Below are 19101 nucleotides of genomic sequence, written 5' to 3' on the forward strand. Positions count from 1 at the left end.
CATGCAATAGGGAGTAAATAAATGAATTAAATGAGATTAGCGTTGGACACTGGAGCTGCCTTTACTAATTGCAGTGCAGGTACAACTGAAACTGAGCTTGCTCAGCTGTAGGAACAGCACAAGAGCCCAGAGTCTACTGCTGGTCACTAAGTGGTCACGAGCTTCTGAAGCTTTGTTTTGTGCCACTGCTCTGTTCCTGAGATCAACTGTGCTCTGCAGATATGCAGGAATTTTTAGTGCCTGACTCTGGCTGACAAGATCTGCATCATCCATGCCTCTCCTCTTCTCCTCCCAGTAGAGGTTTGGGTAGTCCTAGGCTCCTACATGTCAGCAGTGACAATAAATGTATAATATGCAAGCACTCTGTTTAGGAATTGGCAGGAAGCTTCATTTCTGACTGCAGTGGGATATTTTAACAGTAGGAAACACCTTTGGTTGAAGCAGTTCTCTGCTAAACTGCCCTAGAGGGGAAATACGACTACGGAGAAGAGCTCTTGCTTCACAGCAGCAAGAAGGAAATTGATGTAATGTGGGTGTAAAATCCTTGTGTTTGAGCTGCTGTTCAAGAAATACCTTTATGCAGCATTCAGCCTGTGTTAAACTGAATATTGTTGGTACTGCTGAGGGTTTTGCAGAGTTGTGAGGCTGGGAGATGCAGCCAGAGTTCAGGTTGCTCCAGTGCAGTGCAGAGCGTGATCTTCTGGAGAGGGGGGAGCTCCAAATTCCTGGGGCTCTGGCCCATTATGCTTCAAGTTGTGTGATAGTTAAATGTGGGTTGGCCTGTTCATGCTGGCAGTGGTCTGTTCAGACTAGTTCAGCAAATGCTCTTGGCTCAGCACAGCCCAGGTCAGTAGGCAAACAGTTGCTTACATTTCACTTCTTCATTGTATTGACAAGATTTAAAAATCTTCAGCCTACAGCAGTCAAAACAGGGTGATCTGAATACAAAAGACCTATTAGTTCAGTGTGAAAGGGATTTAGTTACAGAGTCATGGGGATAAATATGCAGGTGGGAATGATGGGAACACTGTCCTGGGCCTGAGCCCAGCAGATGTTCAGGAAGAATGAACTATCTCGCTATACTCTGTCCTTCTCACGACAACCCGTTCCATTTCTCAGGCCTGTGTCCTCCTTTACGCTCTCTCATTCAACGACATTAAGTATTATAGGTCTTTTTCATTTGGCGTTTTAACTTTTAAGGTTGATAATCAATACTATTCTCACTTTTTAAATGTAAGATTTCTATCTCCAGAAACACAGCTGGAGACATGCAGCCATCAATGTGATAAGAGCTATGCACGTTTCACTTCACCACGAGGGCCTAAAAACCTGTGTTAAATCTCTGCCAGGCTGCAGGCTTATTTCTGTACTGGCTTTTGGTGGGTTTGGGCTTTTTGTTTGTTTGTTTTCACTGGGACAGCATCACCACTTGTAGAGAGTACATCTTGTGTAGCATCTACCCTGAGACTGTTGTCCATGATAATCCTGCTGGAGCTGATTAGAGGAACTCCGTGGGAAGGATATGCACTGCAGAGGATAGAATCAGCTTGCCAAACCTAGGGTATCTGTGATATGTGCCTCTCCTTGACATGGAAAAGATGGCAGTGCTTTTTCCTTTTGGGCAGGGGAGGGTGGAATTATAGATCTTAAGTTTTGTGACGCTCATACAAGCTGCAGTTCACCATGAATCAACTTGATCTCCAGTCTCCAAGAATGGAGATTAAATTATCAGTGAAGCATCATTATAAATAGGAGAAGGTATACAGTATGTTCTTCTCACACCTTGCACCAAAGTATTCAGCCTGGCTCAATGCCATAACATCTCTAGAAGATATTTTCAAAGGCTTGGGAAGTGGGACAGGGGACAACACAGTGCATCAGCTTTGAAGAGTTTCTTCTGCTGCCTGTACCATGTTGGGAATGAGACCATGAAGCTCTGGCACCAGGCTGTTGTTGTAGTGGCATTTCTAAATGGTGGTGATATTTCATTACCTGAATTTCTGGGCATAAGGATGCTGGTGCAGACATCCTGGGATCTGCTGGTTTTGGATACAGGTGGACTGGTTCCCCTGAAGCTCAGTGCCATTGAGAGTCATGAATGTAAGTGGCCAGGGAGCATCAGTAAGAAACTTTCAGAGTCCTTCTGTTCTGCTTCCATCGCAGGTCAGCAGTTGTGGGGAGATGGGTGGAGGGGAGGTTGTTCTAGCAGTTACATATTTAAGGCAGGTGGCTGTTTTAAAATGTACGTTTCAATTTTGATTGCAGTATTTTAATTGCATTTAACAGCGTCCCTGCTGGTTCTCCATTCTGCATCCGTGCAGCCACGTTCTATTGATGGCCTGTTGTGATTTCAATGGAACATCATGGGATGTACCTGGCACGTCGGGCAGCACTGGATGGAGGTGCCTTTAGCCCAATGTACCTGGCATGGTAAGCGGCAACCAAGTGGTTAATCTGCATTCTACTGCTCGTAGTTTCAGCTTGAATAGCAAGGTGTTTCTGCTTTGCTGCAGCCTTGCACTGACTGGAAATCACTTTGCTCTCCTGATTTTAGTGCTTTCATGCACACAGGGCCCCTACCCTTTTCACCCATGGAGATTCTCCTTCCCTGGGAAGTTTGCCATGCAGTAGAGAAGGGCCTAGTCATGTCAGGCTCTCCTTGTTATTCTAGAACATGAGAGAAGGGACTGGGAAATCATCTCATTCTTTTTTTTTTCTCTCCTTTTTGGGCCAGGAGCTGGTAGCAGTTGAGCAGGTATTGTCCACGTCCCAAATATCCAAACGTTGCCGCACAGAGGTACCAGACAGGTGCTCGTGTCCTTGAGCAAAGCTGTGCCGTTTCTGCGGGAGTCCTGCAAGAGCTGCCTCAGGGAGCTGGGAGGGCAGTTCTGCCTGGCACTAATTGGAATGTAACAAACTAAACAAGGGCCACTTTCAGTTTGCTGATGTGGTATCCTCTGCAAAATGATCCTCCATTTTCCTTCTCTGTTCCATGCCCACACCTGCAAAATCAGCTGCACATCCTGCTCTGTCCTGCATGTTTTCTCTCCCTCCCCCAGCTCGGCAGACCTCTGCCCGAGAAACTTCACATGTTGGTTGTAGCTATTTTAAAGTGCTAAATATCTGTGTGAGAAAAACAAGGGTGCTGCATCCTGTTTTCTGCTTGAGCCTTCTTCACAGAGCTTTTGCTGCTCCACTGCCAATGATGAAAGTGCATGTTTGTGCCTCAGCTTCTGAATTCTGCTGTCTGACTGCTCCCAGGGGCTGGGGATAGGGAATCATTTGGACTAACACAGTTCCAGCACTTCTCCTCACTCTTCTGCTGTTCTAGAATGTGAATACCTTTAAAGGTCATGGGCTAATGACCTGCCAAGTGCAACTCCTGGGGGCAGGTTAGTGGCTGTGAACCACCCACTACACTGACACCTCTTAGGGTCCTGGTTCTGTTGGGATGTGGGGAAAGGAAGATAGATGAGCCAGTGAGGAACAGGAAAGCTCTCTTCCCAGTGGGGTCCTTAAGTGCTCAAAAAAAGTTGGTTCATCTGAAACTGAAGGGTGCCGAAGTCACCCGTTTCAGTTTCACTCAGTTCCGGTAGCAGCTGGACACAGCATTTTTAATGTCATAAATTGGTGGGAGAGAGCAATGTAGGAAACAGTAGATTTTATTTTTTCTTGTTCTTCCCCATGTTCACTGCTGCAGTGTCTGCTCAGTGCAGCACAACTGCTTGGGGAGGTGGAGAAATAAGTAAACAGGCCACTGCCTTTTCCTGGGTCTATTATAACATATGCAGTAGGCTGATGTTTTAACAGCATCTAATTTGATACATCACATCTAATCTGTTTGTTGATTTTTATCTGCAGTACTGTTAGCTCACTGTTCAGGTGCTCGGTGTCTAGCCTTCTCATCCAGCCACAAATCCTCTACGTGAAATGAGTGATTCCTTAAATCTGTTTTTGATTGATTCTTTGCTTCACTGGTGTTGCTTCTTAAAAGGTAAACAATATTCATGTGCTGCAATCTATAACTCAGAGATGAAATCAAATAGCATCTCCTGCCAGAGGTTGCTAAGAGAACACATTTAGTATTCATTCAGCAATTACTTTTAGGAAGAGATTTAGTGATATTAAAGAGAATCAAACGGGCAGTGAATATGTAGATTTTATATTGTTGAAAGGGGTGAAGGGATTTCTCTTCTCCTCTGTTTAGCAATTTCATTTTCTGTGATGTCCAGAGTCTTTGTGCAAATTGAGAGAAAATGAATTTTTTCCTGCTGTGTAGTGAGAGCAGCACAGCTCCAGGAGCAGCCTGTGTATTGTGCACTACCTTGCTGCCCATGGGGTCACAGTGTGCCCCGGGCTGGGCACAGCAGCTCGCAGTTACCCAGCTCCTGGGGCAATATTGCTTATTAAGATGCTTTTGGCTCTTAGCTTGTGAAGCTTTGTTTGATGTGTGGCATCTGCTTGCAGCATTACTGTATTCTGTGATTTGTGCTCTGTACTTCTCATGTCTTTGCATGTGCTGTGTCTCAGTGTCATGGATATGGTGGAGGTAGTGGAGAGCCTTAGTCCTGTTTCATTCCCTCCTTGCATGGGAGTATTTGAGCAGGTTCACTGCTCTGAAAAATGTGTGTCTTGAATATGGGGTAACCAACCTGAATCTGGGAAAAGACCATCACTGCTGCTGTTTGTCCAGAGCTTTCTGTAATTCTCTTTTAAATGCAAAGGGGTGAAATTTTGCACACCACATTTAATGAGTAAAGACTGTGGCCCCAGTGATACATCTATGTATTCTTGAGGTTTGGGGTTTGGGTTTTTTACTAGAAATTCATCTGAGCCTTTTCTGAGCCAGGGCTCCTCTGGAGTATGTTTTTTCTGGTTTGTTTTTTTTTTTTTTTTTTTTTTTTTCCCTCAGAAAACAGAAAAGGAAGGGTTGTTAAAAATGATACTGAAATACAAGAAGTAGAAACCCACTGTGATTTTTTAGGGCTTTGTGGGGGTCGTGGTGATGTTATTCAAATGTTCCGGTTTGTTAAGAGACACTCCCTGCAAACGCATGGATACCAAAGCCTTTCTAAGACTGCACCTGCTATTTGTTTGGGCAGATAACTTTTATACAGGATTTGAACTCATAGTTGTCCTTAGTCCCCTACTTTCAGTTAGAAGTGAGAACCTAGGAATGCCATAAGTTAAGGAATAACGCCTGCTTCTCTTTTGCTAACAACTTTTCCAACACACCTTTCTTCCTCCACCTCTGAAACGCCTCACTGCCAAAGAGGGGTTTGTAACTGGCCACCTCTGGAAAATATCTGGACTGGATTTATTTTTGTTGAGGACTGCACAAGATACACAAGGCAGGTTGCCGTAAGACTTTTGTCAACAAAGGGACATCAGTCAAAGGAGTGTTCTCTGAGTCATTCTCCTGTCCTGGTCAAAGCCCTTGGTGGGCAATTCTGACAAAATTTTAAACGCAGTGCTCTAAGCTTGGTGGAAGGTTTTGCCACCTTGATTCATTACATTCATTTTGTTGGGGTTGTTAAAGCCACGTTAGACTTCAGCTAACAAATTCAAATTTGATAGGCAATGTTACAGTGCTTATGCCTGACCACTGCTTTTAAATCTACTGAAGGTAATAGCCTACCTTATACATATGTCCTACTGAACATGGATAGTTCTGTAAGATTTGACATGAGAGATAAATAGAGGTAATTTAAACAACTTGTACTATGCTAGTTTTTATGCTGCAGACATACTGAAGTTTAATAATAACATTATCTTCCTCATGAAGGTCAGTAGCAGAATTATATTTATAACTCTGTTTCCAGGGCTTTCTCTGCAGGCTCATTACCTGGTTTCAATATCATTTAAGGCAGAAAGAAAAAAAGAAAGTAAAACAAAAAAAGTAAAACACTAAAAATATTCTGCGTTAATAGCTGTTGCAAGCCTTAAGGCTTAGAACAACTCATATACAGCAATTTCTAGACCTCTGCTGTAAGTGCCACATCAATGGGAAATAAGCCCACTTTTACTTCAGTAACATTTTATTATTATTATTACTATTACTACTACTACTACTATTACTACTACCACTACTACTACTTTGTTTAGGAAGAAAACATTGGCTGTACCGTTTCCCTTCCTTTCCCATATTTGTCCTTTATGGAACACTTAAAAATCATACCCAGGGATTTTGTGTGATACATGCATGGAAAAGCACCAGTATGTTTGTAGTGAAAGTGTAGTAGTAGGCTGTTTCTTGCTATCTTGAGCAGGATGCATTTATATAGAGAGATGCTGTTAAGTTGCAAGCCATGTTTTTGTCCTCCCCTATCGAGGTATCTCAGTGACCCAGAAGTAAGGGCTCTTATTTGGCCTGGCTAGATAAAAGTGGGTATTTTGTGCCTCTGTGCTGCTGCTTCTTCCCCTTAATCAGCAATTCTGGAAGCAAGCCACTAGAACCAGACACACTGCCTCCGTGCTGCAACTTTGTTGTAACTAATTACATCAAATCTTGGTTTTAAAGTGCTCAGCACTGCTCAGTGGAGGTAGTCTCTGTCCTGTCCCATTTTTCTGATTCTGCAGGGTGAGTTTCTATTACAGATACGCTACAGGTGGAATTAGCACCATGGAAAGCCTGTATTTCCTCCTTTTGGCTGCTGCCCTTTCTAAAGCCACTGAGCTCTGGGAACAACATCCATGTGCACAAAGGCATTGTAGTGAATCCACCGTCTTCTTGGGTTCCCATCCATTGCTGAAACAAAATCAAACAGAAAAGCGGAGCAGTCTTTTTAGCTGTTGGTCAGGGTGATGAGCCAGAGGGATCTGTGTGGATGCTAAATTAGGTGCTGCTGCACTGAAGAGGCACCACAAAATTCCAGTAAAAGCATAAGCAAGCATCAGGCTGACCAGCAAAACAAGTGAAGAGCTGTGTCCTGTGGACAAAGGGAAGCACCTGCTTGGCAGATCTGTTGGGAAAAGTATCAGGGTAGTCAGGCAACGGCGCTGGAGGAAATATTGCATTTGTTTACTTTTTGGTAGCTTTTTTTCATAAAGCAAAACTCTCGTGTTGTGCAGAAATGGATGATGATGTAAATTACCACCTTTCTGCCAAATGACATCTTTATCACCAAGTAGTAGGAATCAGGTTTGAGGGAAGCAATTTTTAATACTAGCAGCATCATTCCTTATTTCTTTTTGTTGTGTACCTGTATGTGGCACAGAGGGAAGATAATGCAGTCTAATGCTTCATCATTTGAACTCTGATGGGACACAGTGTGGTAGCAGGACTCACAAACAAAAAAATTACTCAATTATGATTTTAAGAGAAAACTTAAGCTCTTCATTTCTCTGTATTTATGGCTTGCTTCTCCTTCGATAAGAGAAATGTTTCAGTAATATGATAAACTGGGAAAGGAAGAAAGGAAGTAGAAGGCTAAGTGGTGGTTACGGTAAATTTGGTACTTAATTCCTACTCTTGTACCTCAGAAACTATTTTAAATCAGCTTTAACAGATAAATGCAAATAGTAGTTGGCACTTTCAAACAAACACATACACAAAAAGAAAAACCAACACGGAAAAAATAAATTAAAATTAACCTTGGATTCCTGAATGCAGCCCCAGATCTAAATTTTGGTTTTTATGGATTGTAATATCTACCAAACATGCAACTGCAGTTAGTTCTGACATATCTCAAACTGGGTGTTTCCTACAGTCCATACTATTGGGAAGGCAAATACAAACATCTAAACTAAAATACATCATGACCACTGTTTGTGAAATGCATGAATTTTATATGGAGGTAACCACAATTTTCCTTTCTTTACAGTATTTCAGGATAGACTGTGACTTGAGATATGTTACTTGACTCCATTAGTTTAAACAAAATTCTTTCAAAGTTAAAGACAGAACAAAATTAACTTGAGAAAACTGTTTCAGATTTGTGAAGACATTTGGTGACATTTAGCTAGCTCAACATCCTGAATTTCAGCCAGTTGAGGGTTGATTCTAACCCTTCATGTCAATGGATTGGGATACGGACATTGCCAGGGGAGTGGTTTTTAAAGCAGCTTTTCATACTCTTAAGGAGGTTTCCCATTCACACCTCAGTGTGATTAATTCCATCTTCAGTGGGTTTAGTTGCTACATGTCATTTTCTCAACCCCAGAGCAGCTGGGAGTTACACAATTTCAACATGTAACAGCCGAGAAACAAACTACATGCTAAAGCAGGGAAGCTGCAGCTTATGCTAATTATTTTACATGCTCAGATATGCAAATGACAGTGAAGTAGATGCTTCTCTTTTCTTCCTCTTTTTCTCACTTCTCATCCTCTCTTGAAATCTATGTCAGGAAAGAACAGCTTTCCCCTGTACCTAACTATTGTTTTCATGCTGGTATCTTTTGAATAGTGATTCCAGCCAAAGACGATTGCTTTTGTAAAAAGATAATTACAAATCTGATTTTTGAAAGACTCGAATCAAGTCTTAACATGAGAAATATTTCTTTCTGTATTCCCTGCAGGATCACAGCTTGCAAGGCTCAATGTACTCAGATCTCCCTAGTCAGTGTCAAGCCTAACATAGACTGCACTGTGTTAAACCAGTCTATTAAATGTAATCTGTTCTAGTGGAAACAGCAAGCTCACACCTCTCATTCTCCTGTTTTGCAGGTGGTAAGGTGAAAGCGAGAGGAAGAGAAGGTGGAGATGGAACTGCCAAATCATGCCAAACAACTGCTACTGCAGCTGAACCAGCAACGAGCCAAAGGTTTCCTCTGTGATGTGATCATTGTGGTAGAAAATGCCCTGTTTCGTGCCCATAAGAACATCCTGGCAGCCAGCAGCATGTATTTCAAATCCCTTGTCCTGCATGACAACCTGATAAACTTAGACACGGACATGGTGAACCCCACTGTGTTCCGGCAGATCTTGGACTTTATTTATACTGGTAAGCTCTTAACGACTGACCAGCCTGGTGAACAGAACTTTAATGCTCTCCTCACCGCAGCAAGCTACCTCCAACTGCACGACCTGGCAGCTCTCTGCAGAAAGAAGCTGAAGCGGAACGGCAAGTCCTTTGCTAGCAAGGCTGGTGGCCTTGGTGTTGGGAGATCTGCCAGAAGTCAGAGACTTTCCACTGCTTCAGTCATCCAAGCTCGCTATTCAGGGTCAAATGAGGGGTTGAAGGGCTCACACTCAAAGGAGCTGTCAAAGGGAAAGCTCTCTGATGACGAGGTCTTCATTAGCAGCTCCAACCAAGAGAACTGTCACTCCTTAAGCAGGGGAGCCAGCAAGAACGGCGGTGGGGGCAGCAGTGCAAATGGGAGCACTGGTGACCAGGAGCTAGGCCTCGACCTGTCCAAAAAAAGCCCCTCGCTCCCTGTCACAGCCTCCCACGATGACACGCAGCACAGCGAAAGCCAGCACGGCTCTCCCCAATCTGCCTCAGCCCCTGCAGCCAACAGTGCCTCATCATTTGACGAGTCTGGTGTCGGAGCCCCCCACAGCATGGCCGACAGCAGCGACCCCATGGAGATGGATCTGAGCGAGGAGTGCCACCACTCACTGACAGAGAGCAGCCAGCGCAAGGGCCTCCGGCACTCGTCCCGCAAGAAGGAGTGGATCAAGAAAGACAACGCCTTTGACCGAAAGGAAGGGGGCAAAGACAGGGACGAGGGGGAAGGGCTGCCCAATGGTATCCTGCTGGGGCCCTTGTCCAAGTCTGTGGAGAGGAGTCTGGCTGGGGCCTATGGGGCAGACCTGCCCTACCCATGTAAGGAAGAGGTGGAAAATGGTAAGGAGAACAGTGATGACAGCGGCCAGAGCGAGAGTGAGAGCGGCGGCCATACCAGTGCCAACTATGTCTACCGGCAGGAGGGATTTGAGCCAGTGGCCTATGGTGACAACCTGTATGTCTGTATCCCCTGTGGCAAAGGCTTCCCGAGCTCTGAGCAGCTCAATGCCCATGTGGAAACGCACACTGAGGAAGACCTTTACATCAAGGAGGAAGGCACATACGGCAGCAAGGATGAAGCCGAGGATTTGTCCAACCCCAATCAGTCCTACGCTGCGGAGTCCCGGCCCTTCAAGTGTTCCGTGTGTGAGAAGAGCTACAAGGATCCAGCCACGCTGCGGCAGCACGAGAAGACTCACTGGCTGACGCGGCCCTTCCCTTGCAACATCTGCGGCAAGATGTTCACACAGCGGGGCACCATGACACGGCACATGCGCAGCCACTTGGGGCTCAAGCCCTTTGCTTGCGAGGAATGTGGGATGCGCTTTACCCGGCAGTACCGACTAACAGAGCATATGCGTGTCCACTCAGGAGAAAAACCTTACGAATGTCAACTGTGTGGTGGGAAATTCACCCAGCAGCGCAATCTGATCAGCCACCTGCGAATGCATACCTCTCCCACATAAGCCAAAGACTCCAGAATGAGCTTCAAGCCCATCCGCAGTGATTTACCTTTCTGTAGACTTGCTGCTTAAAAAAAAAAGGAAAAAAGAAAAAAAAAACAAACAAAAAAGGGGGCAACTCCCCATACTCTGTTCAGTCATGAGAGGCCTAAACAAATGTAGCTTTAACATTTAAAAAAAAAAGTTCCTTTTTTTTCCTTTTTTTAAAAAAAGAAAGGTCCACAGCCAAGCTGATGCATTTAGTCCCAGTCTCCCTTCAAATTTTGATGACCTGGCAAGAAATGCCTCTTCTTTTTGCACACATCGACTTCATTGCCATATTTCTTATCAGCAGGTAGGGGGACCTTGGGGAACTTTCAGCCTCTGCTGGCTCCCCCTTCTCTGCCTCTTTCTGTGTTCCTGTCACTGTACTCACCTCCTCTCTTAAAACCAAACTCAGCAGGGGTATTTCTTGCCATTAAAAAGAAAATAGAGTAAACCTTTTCAGTGGCCTAAGTAGCTGTGAAATAATAGCATTCTCAAGTGCAGAAGCTGTGTCTGTGGACCATCTCACAGGGTTGGCAGCCTCTCCAGAGACTGTGGGAAAGCCACGGCAGTAGTGGAGCCCATCCCCGTCCCTTGGGGTGGCGATGGAGGGGGAGCAGCTCCCAGGGCTGCACCAGCCCCAGTACTTCACTTAAAGAAAAGGCAAAGTCTCCCTTACCATCCCTCCCCATTTTGGTTTTGGTCTTTATCCTTGGCACGCATAACCACGTGCCACCTTCTCTCATAAAACACGCAAACCTCTTTTGCCTTACCCATGACTGAACAGGGACTGGATGCCCTGGGAATTTCTTTCAGTGAGCAGGGGGTCGTCTTTACTTTTCTAGTAGTTTCGTATGAATATTCTTTGCTTAGAGGTACTTGTTTTATTAAAGGAAAAACCATTGTAACGTTTATGTGAATGTTTGAACTGGAAGGTCTGAGGTTAATTCTAGGGTGGGTGGGTGGGGAGGGGGTTTGATGTAGGCTGGACTTGCTACAAGTTCCATAGGTACTTTTTTATTATTTTTTTATTTTATTTTTTGTGTGTGTGTATGTTTTTAGCTTTCCTCCCTCACTAAAGAGCAAGTCTGTGTGGACAGACTTGTTACCTTTGCTACCTCTTGAATTCATGAGAACAATAAGATGGTTAGTGAAAGATTAGGCATTTTTTTTTCTTTTATTGTAAGTAATTAAATGTATAAAAGTAGAAGCTAAATTAAAGTTAATGGATTTTTACCACCCCGTCCTTCCATCAAAAGTCAACTAGAGAAATGTTAAAGCAAAGCTTGGCCAAAGACAAAGTAAAAAATACACTGAGCTAGAGGCTGTGCTGGCTGCTTGGACTGGCTCAATTCGCAGTCTCTTGGCTGTCTGTAGTCACTTTTAGATAAAAGCAGAAAACTTCTCTGAGCTTTTTGGGCCCTTTCCAGCTTTGTTTATTGAGTCTGGATACTATGGGGAGGGGAAAATGTCCCCCTCATCTTCCACTTCCCCAGCACATCTGGGTCAGTCTGTAAACACCTGGCAGGACAGAGGGTGAGGGCATAGCAGCCTATAATTTACTAGAATCCAGAGTGCAATAAGGTGGGGGAGAGGAGGAGAAAGCAAACCAAAGTGTTTCATATCCTCCCTTTTAGACAATTTAACACACGCACACAAAAAAAAAAAAAAAAAAAAAAGAAAAAGAAACAAAATGTTCTTGCAACATCTGCATAAGACATCACAGCCAACAGCTGCTATTGGTTTAGGAGAGAAGACAGAGAACTTTGCCCACCGATTCTTGGCCCCCTTGACTTTGTTGGCGTGACCTTGTGGAAAGCTATGGCTTATTTCAAGCCTCCCGTGACTGTGGTGGTAAAAATTCACAGCCAGTAGAATCATCCCTTCTGAAATGACTAAGGTTTACACTTGCATTTTTTCATTTGTTGGTTTTTGGTGTTTCGTTTTTTTTTTTCTTTTTCACTCAAACCAGTATAGTCTCTACACGTTTTACCAAACCTCACGTTTTGTCTTTTTTTTAAAAAAAAACAAACAATTTTTTAAAGTTTTGACCAAAAAAGAAAAAAGTGAGCATGTTTGACTAAAACAAAGAAATATAAGCTTCATTTTCTATTTTTTTGTTTTTGTTTTTTTAAGGAAGATTAGTCCATGAGAAGTTTTTGGGTCAATTGAATGAACTGAGGAAACTGGAATCCAGGCTCCAAGCAATAGACAACCCAAAGGCGCTGAGCCTTGGCCTGGTGTCACGTTACAGGGAACACTCGCCCCTCTCCAGCCGCTCCCGTGTGCTTCTCCCAGTGCCATTGTCCGCTTGCTCCCGGACGCCTGCGAGCCCTGGAGCGTGAGAGGGGTGCATGGACTTTAGGTTTTGTCTCATTGTGCTGAGACGCGCTGTTTTCTTTTCGGGGGTTAAGTGGGCTTTTAGCGTCTTTAGCACTTCCACAGTTTTGAATATATATTGACTTGTTTTCTCCTTGATTCCTTGTCAACTCCCCCTGAGAATGTCCCCAAAATAGTCTTTGGGGAGGACAGGGAAGGCCGTGCCATCTACCATGTTCTCAGAGCGAATTTGAGCAGAGCCCAGGGACAGCTGTGCAAGATGAGTTCCTCGGCACTTTCACCCCGCCTTTACCTCCCCTCCAGCCACCCGAGGCTGAGCTGACCCCGCTCCGGCTCCCCTTGGAGCCCCCCGGCCAAGGACCCACTTCCAAAGCAGGGTTTAGCTCCCTTAGCGAGGCCTCCGGCCAGGGATGAGCCCTGTCCGTGCTGCGGGGGTTGGATGCGGCTCTGCCCCATTCCCTCTGCCCTGCAGTGGCGCTGGGGACGTGGGCGGGAGCTGCCAGAAGCCACCTTGGGACAGCAGCTCTCGCTGGCACCGAGGGGGCCGAGCCGGGGAGCAGCCCCAATGCACGAGGCAGCACCAGCACGGAGCTCCCCAGCAGGCAAACCCCTGCTCCCCCTCTTTTAATTCCATTTTTACACGAGTGTGGGTGATGTAGCTTCTCGCCCCCCACCCCAGGCCCCCTCTTCATTTGCTTCTTAAGCCTTGAGATTTACGTTGAACTTTTAGGACCCAATGCTATTTTTTAAAAACTATTTTTTGGAGCATCTTTTTTTTTTTTTTTTTTTTTTTAATCCCCTCCCCAGCACTTAAACAGTACGACATAAAGTCTGTGTACAGCGAGAGTATTGTACAAAAGGAAATTATGTTCTTTTTTTCAAATAGCTGTGTAAAGTTGTGTTCCATAGATTGAGTATAAACAACATTTTCCAAATTGTGACAGTAATAATTAATAACTAATAATACTCAAAACTTCAGGGACTGTTTCAGGCCTGCTTGGGGCCTAAACACTCAACTGCATTTGTACGACATAGTATTGTATCAAACATTTTTCTGTATTTTAATGAGAAAGCAAAACACTAGTTTCATATTTAAGATTTTAAGAGTTTTAGGGTGGGGGGGAGGGAGTTGCATTTTTGGTTTTTTTATTTTATTTTGATTTTTTTTTTTTAATACACAAAGAGCCTCAAGAGGAATAAAACAATTTAAAAGGAAACAAAAAAAAAAAAAAAAGAAAAAAAAAGAAAAAAAAAAAGAGGCCAGGCAGCTTAAGTATATGCTTTAGTCACTTAGTTCCAGAATGTTTTCGGAATAACAGGAAAAAAAAGATAAAATAGCAAAAGTTGTATAAAAGAATAAAGAAGCTCATACCCAAATTCACAAAACTATTTTTTAAACCAAAGCACATTTGAATGAGTATGGAACCTCACTTGGCTCAGAAAAGTACTAATATATTTATCTCATTGTTTACATAAACTTTTACAGTTTCAGACCTCAACAGATCTAGGGGCCAGTCAAAATTAATCTTTGCTTTTTCCATTGGTTTGTCTCTGAAGGCTACGCAGTGTTCCCTAGCTTGGGAGGGGGATCTGTGTCCCAGCCTGCATTCCAGCACTGCTCGGGGAGGGTGGGGAGAGGGTGGGCAATTAGAAATATGGCATGTAGAAACTTTTTTTCTTCAATCCATGAGAGATGTTGCTGGGAGTGAGACCCAAGCACTATTGTAGAGGCATTCCAGCCTCCCTCTTCCTCAGACGAGTCTGAGGGAACCAAGCGGGCAAAGGGAGATGCAAGAAGCTCTAGGGATAGAAAAGGATGTTGGAAGATGTTGGGAGCTGCTGTACCCAGCACCTCTCCTTAACTTTAGCCATGGGGAGCTGGGCTGTTCTCCAGTCCTTTACTGCAAAACTTCCAAAAAACAAATTCCTGGCAAAAAAACCCCAAAGGCCCAGCTCTGTGCACTTGGGGGTGTTAGCAGGAGCCACAAAGATCACAGAAGACACCAAAGAGCTATTGACACGCAGCTTCTGTGAGGCTTTGTGGCCGCTGCCGCGGCAGAGCACAGCCACTGCCGGCCCTGGCTGGGGGCAGCGAGCGGCCGCCCCCTGTGCAGAGCTGGGGCTGGAGCTGTGCTCTCCGGGCCCTCTGAGCCCCATAATGAAACTGCTGGATTGATTCACTCCAGACCTTACAGTCCTGTGCAGAGCCCAAACAAAACTCCTATAGGCAGCCTAGGTGGAAACCTAAGCCGATCTGCATGGTAGAACAGTTAAAAATGACCAGTGAAGATGGTTTGCTAAAATACCGCTAAAGCCAAAAATAAGAAGGTTTAAGAAAGCTCCCCGTTATTAGTCTTGACCCTTTGTAGCTTTTATCTTCTACACCAAAGCCACCTCAAACATTTGAGGGGGGGCTGATGGAAAATGAAATATTAATTTTGCCTGGTCTTAATATCTAACAAAGATGGTGCAAACACTATTTGACAGTGTTGTTTTTGTATCAATATGTATGTGCAGTAATGAATGTATTTATTTCTCAGATTCTGTATGCACAGTTTTGCAATGTAATTCAGAAAGTTGCAAACACAAAGATGTGTCCGCAGGGTCTTCTCTACAGGATTTCAAAAAAATGAAAAAAATATATTAAAAAAAAAGAAAAAAAAAGAAAAAAGGAATCTCAGAGACTCTCAGCATAGCCATAAACCATAACCTGTGAAGACAATACAAAGACTGGACTTTTGTAGCTTTGCATAGAAGAGGAATTTATGTTTTGCTGTATTTAAATGTTTCAATTTACAGTGTCACTCTTTTAAGATTCCTGTTTTGGTTTTTGTTTTTGTTTTCCTCTCTCTCTTGTGTGTGGAAAGCATTGTTTTAAAGCAGTGCAGGTTCAAAGTCTGGGTTAGCAGTATTTTACCATGTTGCTTCAGTTCTGAAAAGCAGGAGTATGGGTCTTGACCAGAGAAACATCCAGTGCACTTAAGTGAAACAAAATTAAATCTGAGGTGACTGCTGGCAAAATCCAGAGAAGGTAGAAGTCACTTGAGGAATAGTTGTGTGCTTCCGATTGCAGCTTGTGACTTGAGACAAGTCTGTTGTCCTGCCTGAAGGACAGGATGTAGCTCCTTTTTAAAGTCCCCCACATCACTCACTGTTTACTGTGGTAGCAATAAGGATCTCAAAAGTGGGGAGTCGAGGCCTAGGATGGGCAGAGGAAGCTCTGTGCCAAACCCAACAGCCTCTGTGCCATATCATGATGGGCCTTGCAAACGATACTGAAGCATCAGGTTCCCCACAGCACGGGGCTCGAGCACCTGGGAAAAGCTGTGCTTTACAAAGCTTCTTGTTCCTGTATTGGTGGAGTCAGCACCTACTACAGCCTTACAAATCAGCATGAAAAAAGGATGTTTGCTGATTTCTGGATATTTGCCAAATTCTGAAACCTTTCCAATCGGCAGTGCTGGAGTTAAGGGAAAAGCAAATAAAGAAACAAAGAGACAAAACCTCCCTACGCTTTAAGTGGGTTTAAGAGGCTCTAGGTAGCAAACATTGAACTGTCCCCAGACAGCAGAAATGCTCATCATTGAGATGGCACGTTTGGATAAACATTTGTTTAAGTAAGAATTTAAAATCTAAATGAACTCTGAGCTGTAATTCTGGAATAATTAAAGAGACTTTTGGCATTTTTTTTTTAGTTTTTGTTTAAATAATTATTTGCTCAACATCAGTAAAGTCTCTCCATTTACTGTAAAATCCTTTCTTTCTATAAGCTTTTTCTTGCAGTCCATAATTGGCCATATTCTTGAAAAAGAAAATTTAGGGGTTGCTTTCAGTAGCCAAAAGTAACCTTTTGCAATGTTTTAAGTCCCATGATAGTTTATGGTCGCAATTTTAGTTCAGGAGACAAGCAGGCAAAAGGAAAAGCTGTTTCTCAGCTCCTTCCACTCCTCGTATTTTGCATTTTTTCAGAATAGGGTAAGGAATTTTACCTTTGATGATTTCCTGTTATAATCGCTAAATTTGCTTCTTTCCTTGCAAGAGGAAAAGATTTGGGAACCCCTGTGAGGCAGTTCCAGCTCTGCTGTAAGGTTCCTAGCTGGTCCTCCAAGTCAGGAAGACTCCTTTGTTTCAGCCCTGGTTCATCTTTCTGCCACATCAAAACTGCTGTTTATTCTGCTTTCCTTGTTTTAACTAACAACCTAAAGATCCTGAAACGTAAGTTTAGAGCTAGAAATGCATTTTTGTTCCATTGTCTCCTATTGCCACCATCTTCTTTCCTTGCTTCCCTAATTTCCTAAGCATTTTAAAGGCCAGTGTTGAACACATGGATCAGGGGATCGGTGTTTCTGGAACAGAGCAGCCCCTGTGGCATGTGGTGGGGCAGGTCTAAACCACCACACTTGATGTGGCATCTGTTGGCAGTTAGGGACCCACTTCATAGCACTGCTTCCCCTGAGGAGTGGGGCTGGTTCAGACTTTCTCTGTCACAAGTTACCAATTGAAGCACTCCCAGCACAGCTGTTCCTCTAACCTTCCACAGGACTTTTGACTGGCTGGGGATAACTTTTCTATGAGGAGAGGATCTTGTTCTGGCTGGCTGGATATTTTTCCCCATTTTATTTTAATATGTTAAATACAACTGGAAAAGGGATGTTGTATCACCCCTTTTGTTTTTTGGTTTTTGGTTTTTTTTTCATTTTAAGCCTTAACTATCAGTCAGTCTGGAAGCCCTGGATGTTTCCTGGGGAGGGGGAAAGGAGGAGAGGTCAAGGGAAAGGCCGACATTCCTGCTGCAATGTTCTGTTCATTTCCTTCAAGAGCTTGAATTCAGGTCAGAGCCACACATAGTTGTGGCTTCAACTCAAGTGTCATATAAAAAGATACAGAAATTATAATATGATCTCAGCATTCAGAAATTTGCAGTCTTAATGTACAGTGATGAGAAACTGTTATTTTATGATCTTTTCATTAAAAGCTTGATTGAAAAATTACATCTCTTGCTCTAGAGTTCACCTTGTTCCTATAGCTGACTCTCCATGTTTTCTCTTCATTTATTCTTGCCCAGGGATCTGAACCAGCTACTTCACAAAGAGACTCCTCCACATACACAGCCTAAAAAAGGCACTCACAACCTCGCATTTTATGCATCTCTGCACTTGGGTCATAAACCAAAATCTGACACTTGTTAGAATATAAGAAAGGATGAATTGCATGGGCCAGGCAGGGATACAGTAACCACGCAGGCAATGGATAATAGACCAATCATAATTTCACTTCTTTTGTTGTCACCTGAGCAAGATGAGGCTGATTATGAAAAGCTACCCCTGCTTTGTCCTAACCACAGTTTGAAAGCAGCGTTTGTCAGAGACAGTAGATGATAGGTGGACCTGCCAATCCATAAATCCCTCCAGTCTGTTTGGGCTCTAAGTATAACTGAGGAGCAGTGAGGAATCTGAGGCAGAAAAGTTTCATAAAAGAAATTACAGTTCTCCACCCACCTACGGTGCAGGTAAAAAGGGTAAATGCTTCCAGGGAAGATGAATGTAATTGATGACAAAAGCACCCACTGTAGATTTCAACTCCTCCAATGTTAAAATTCGGACGTTTTTCCTTGGGAAGGTTAAGTGTGACCCTAGCAAAATTAATTCACATTTCCTGAGCCTGGTTCTAAATGGTATTTTTTCTGGTTCCCAGGCCAGTTTTTTGGATCTAAAATTCTTTAATAAAATACCTATTTAATTGAAACAAATGAAGCATCTTCACTATACTGCAAGAGCCAAGCTTAGTATTTTGCAACACTTTCTTTGTAACACTACTCATCACCTCAGTTGTGCCGTTTCTCCCAGAGCCTGGTAGAATGCTGTAATATGCAGCAGTATAACCCTGGTGTTGAATTCATATGGTTCATTTTTTTCTTTAAACACAATGCTGACTATATTTTAAAGTGACTGAATGAAGGAGCTTCAAGTTTAGTCAGTTTTCTGACAGGTTGCAAAGTCAGCAGCACTGGCAAGAAAATCATTTTTATTTGTCCTTGGAGATGTGTTTTACCCAGCAAGGTTAAAGAGAAGGACAAAAATGAACAGAAAAACAGATGAAGAGCTACAGAAAACCAGAGGCTGTTTTTCTCGGATGTGGTAATGAGCCTGCACTCTTTTCCCAGCTACCAGTGACTTTTCCTATTTTTTCTCCTTTTATTTCTAATTTCTTCTGGAAGTTTTTGCTTCCTGGCACCCATTTCTCTGTGGCATAAGTGGTTTCCAGCATAGTTAAAAGATTGCATGTTCTATTTTACTTTCTTTGCCGTGGTCAGCTCCTTTTCATCT

General features: G+C 43.5%; 1 protein-coding gene across 1 annotated transcript in view; it reads left to right on the forward strand.

Moving 5' to 3' along the window:
- Positions 1–10414, forward strand: part of HIC2 (HIC ZBTB transcriptional repressor 2) — a gene marked incomplete at its 3' end in the record, with an annotated part of 31392 nt that extends 20978 nt beyond the window's left edge. The window contains exons 2-3 of the mRNA XM_082293505.1: positions 2287–2430; positions 8666–10414. Coding sequence (XP_082149631.1) covers positions 8702–10414 — 1713 coding nt within the window. The 5' untranslated portion in view covers positions 2287–2430; positions 8666–8701. The remainder of the gene's footprint in view (positions 1–2286; positions 2431–8665) is intronic.
- Between the last annotated feature and the right edge of the window lie 8687 nt (positions 10415–19101).

Source organism: Coloeus monedula, assembly GCF_965178545.1.
Source record: "Coloeus monedula genome assembly, chromosome: 18".
Classification (NCBI taxonomy): domain Eukaryota; kingdom Metazoa; phylum Chordata; class Aves; order Passeriformes; family Corvidae; genus Coloeus; species Coloeus monedula.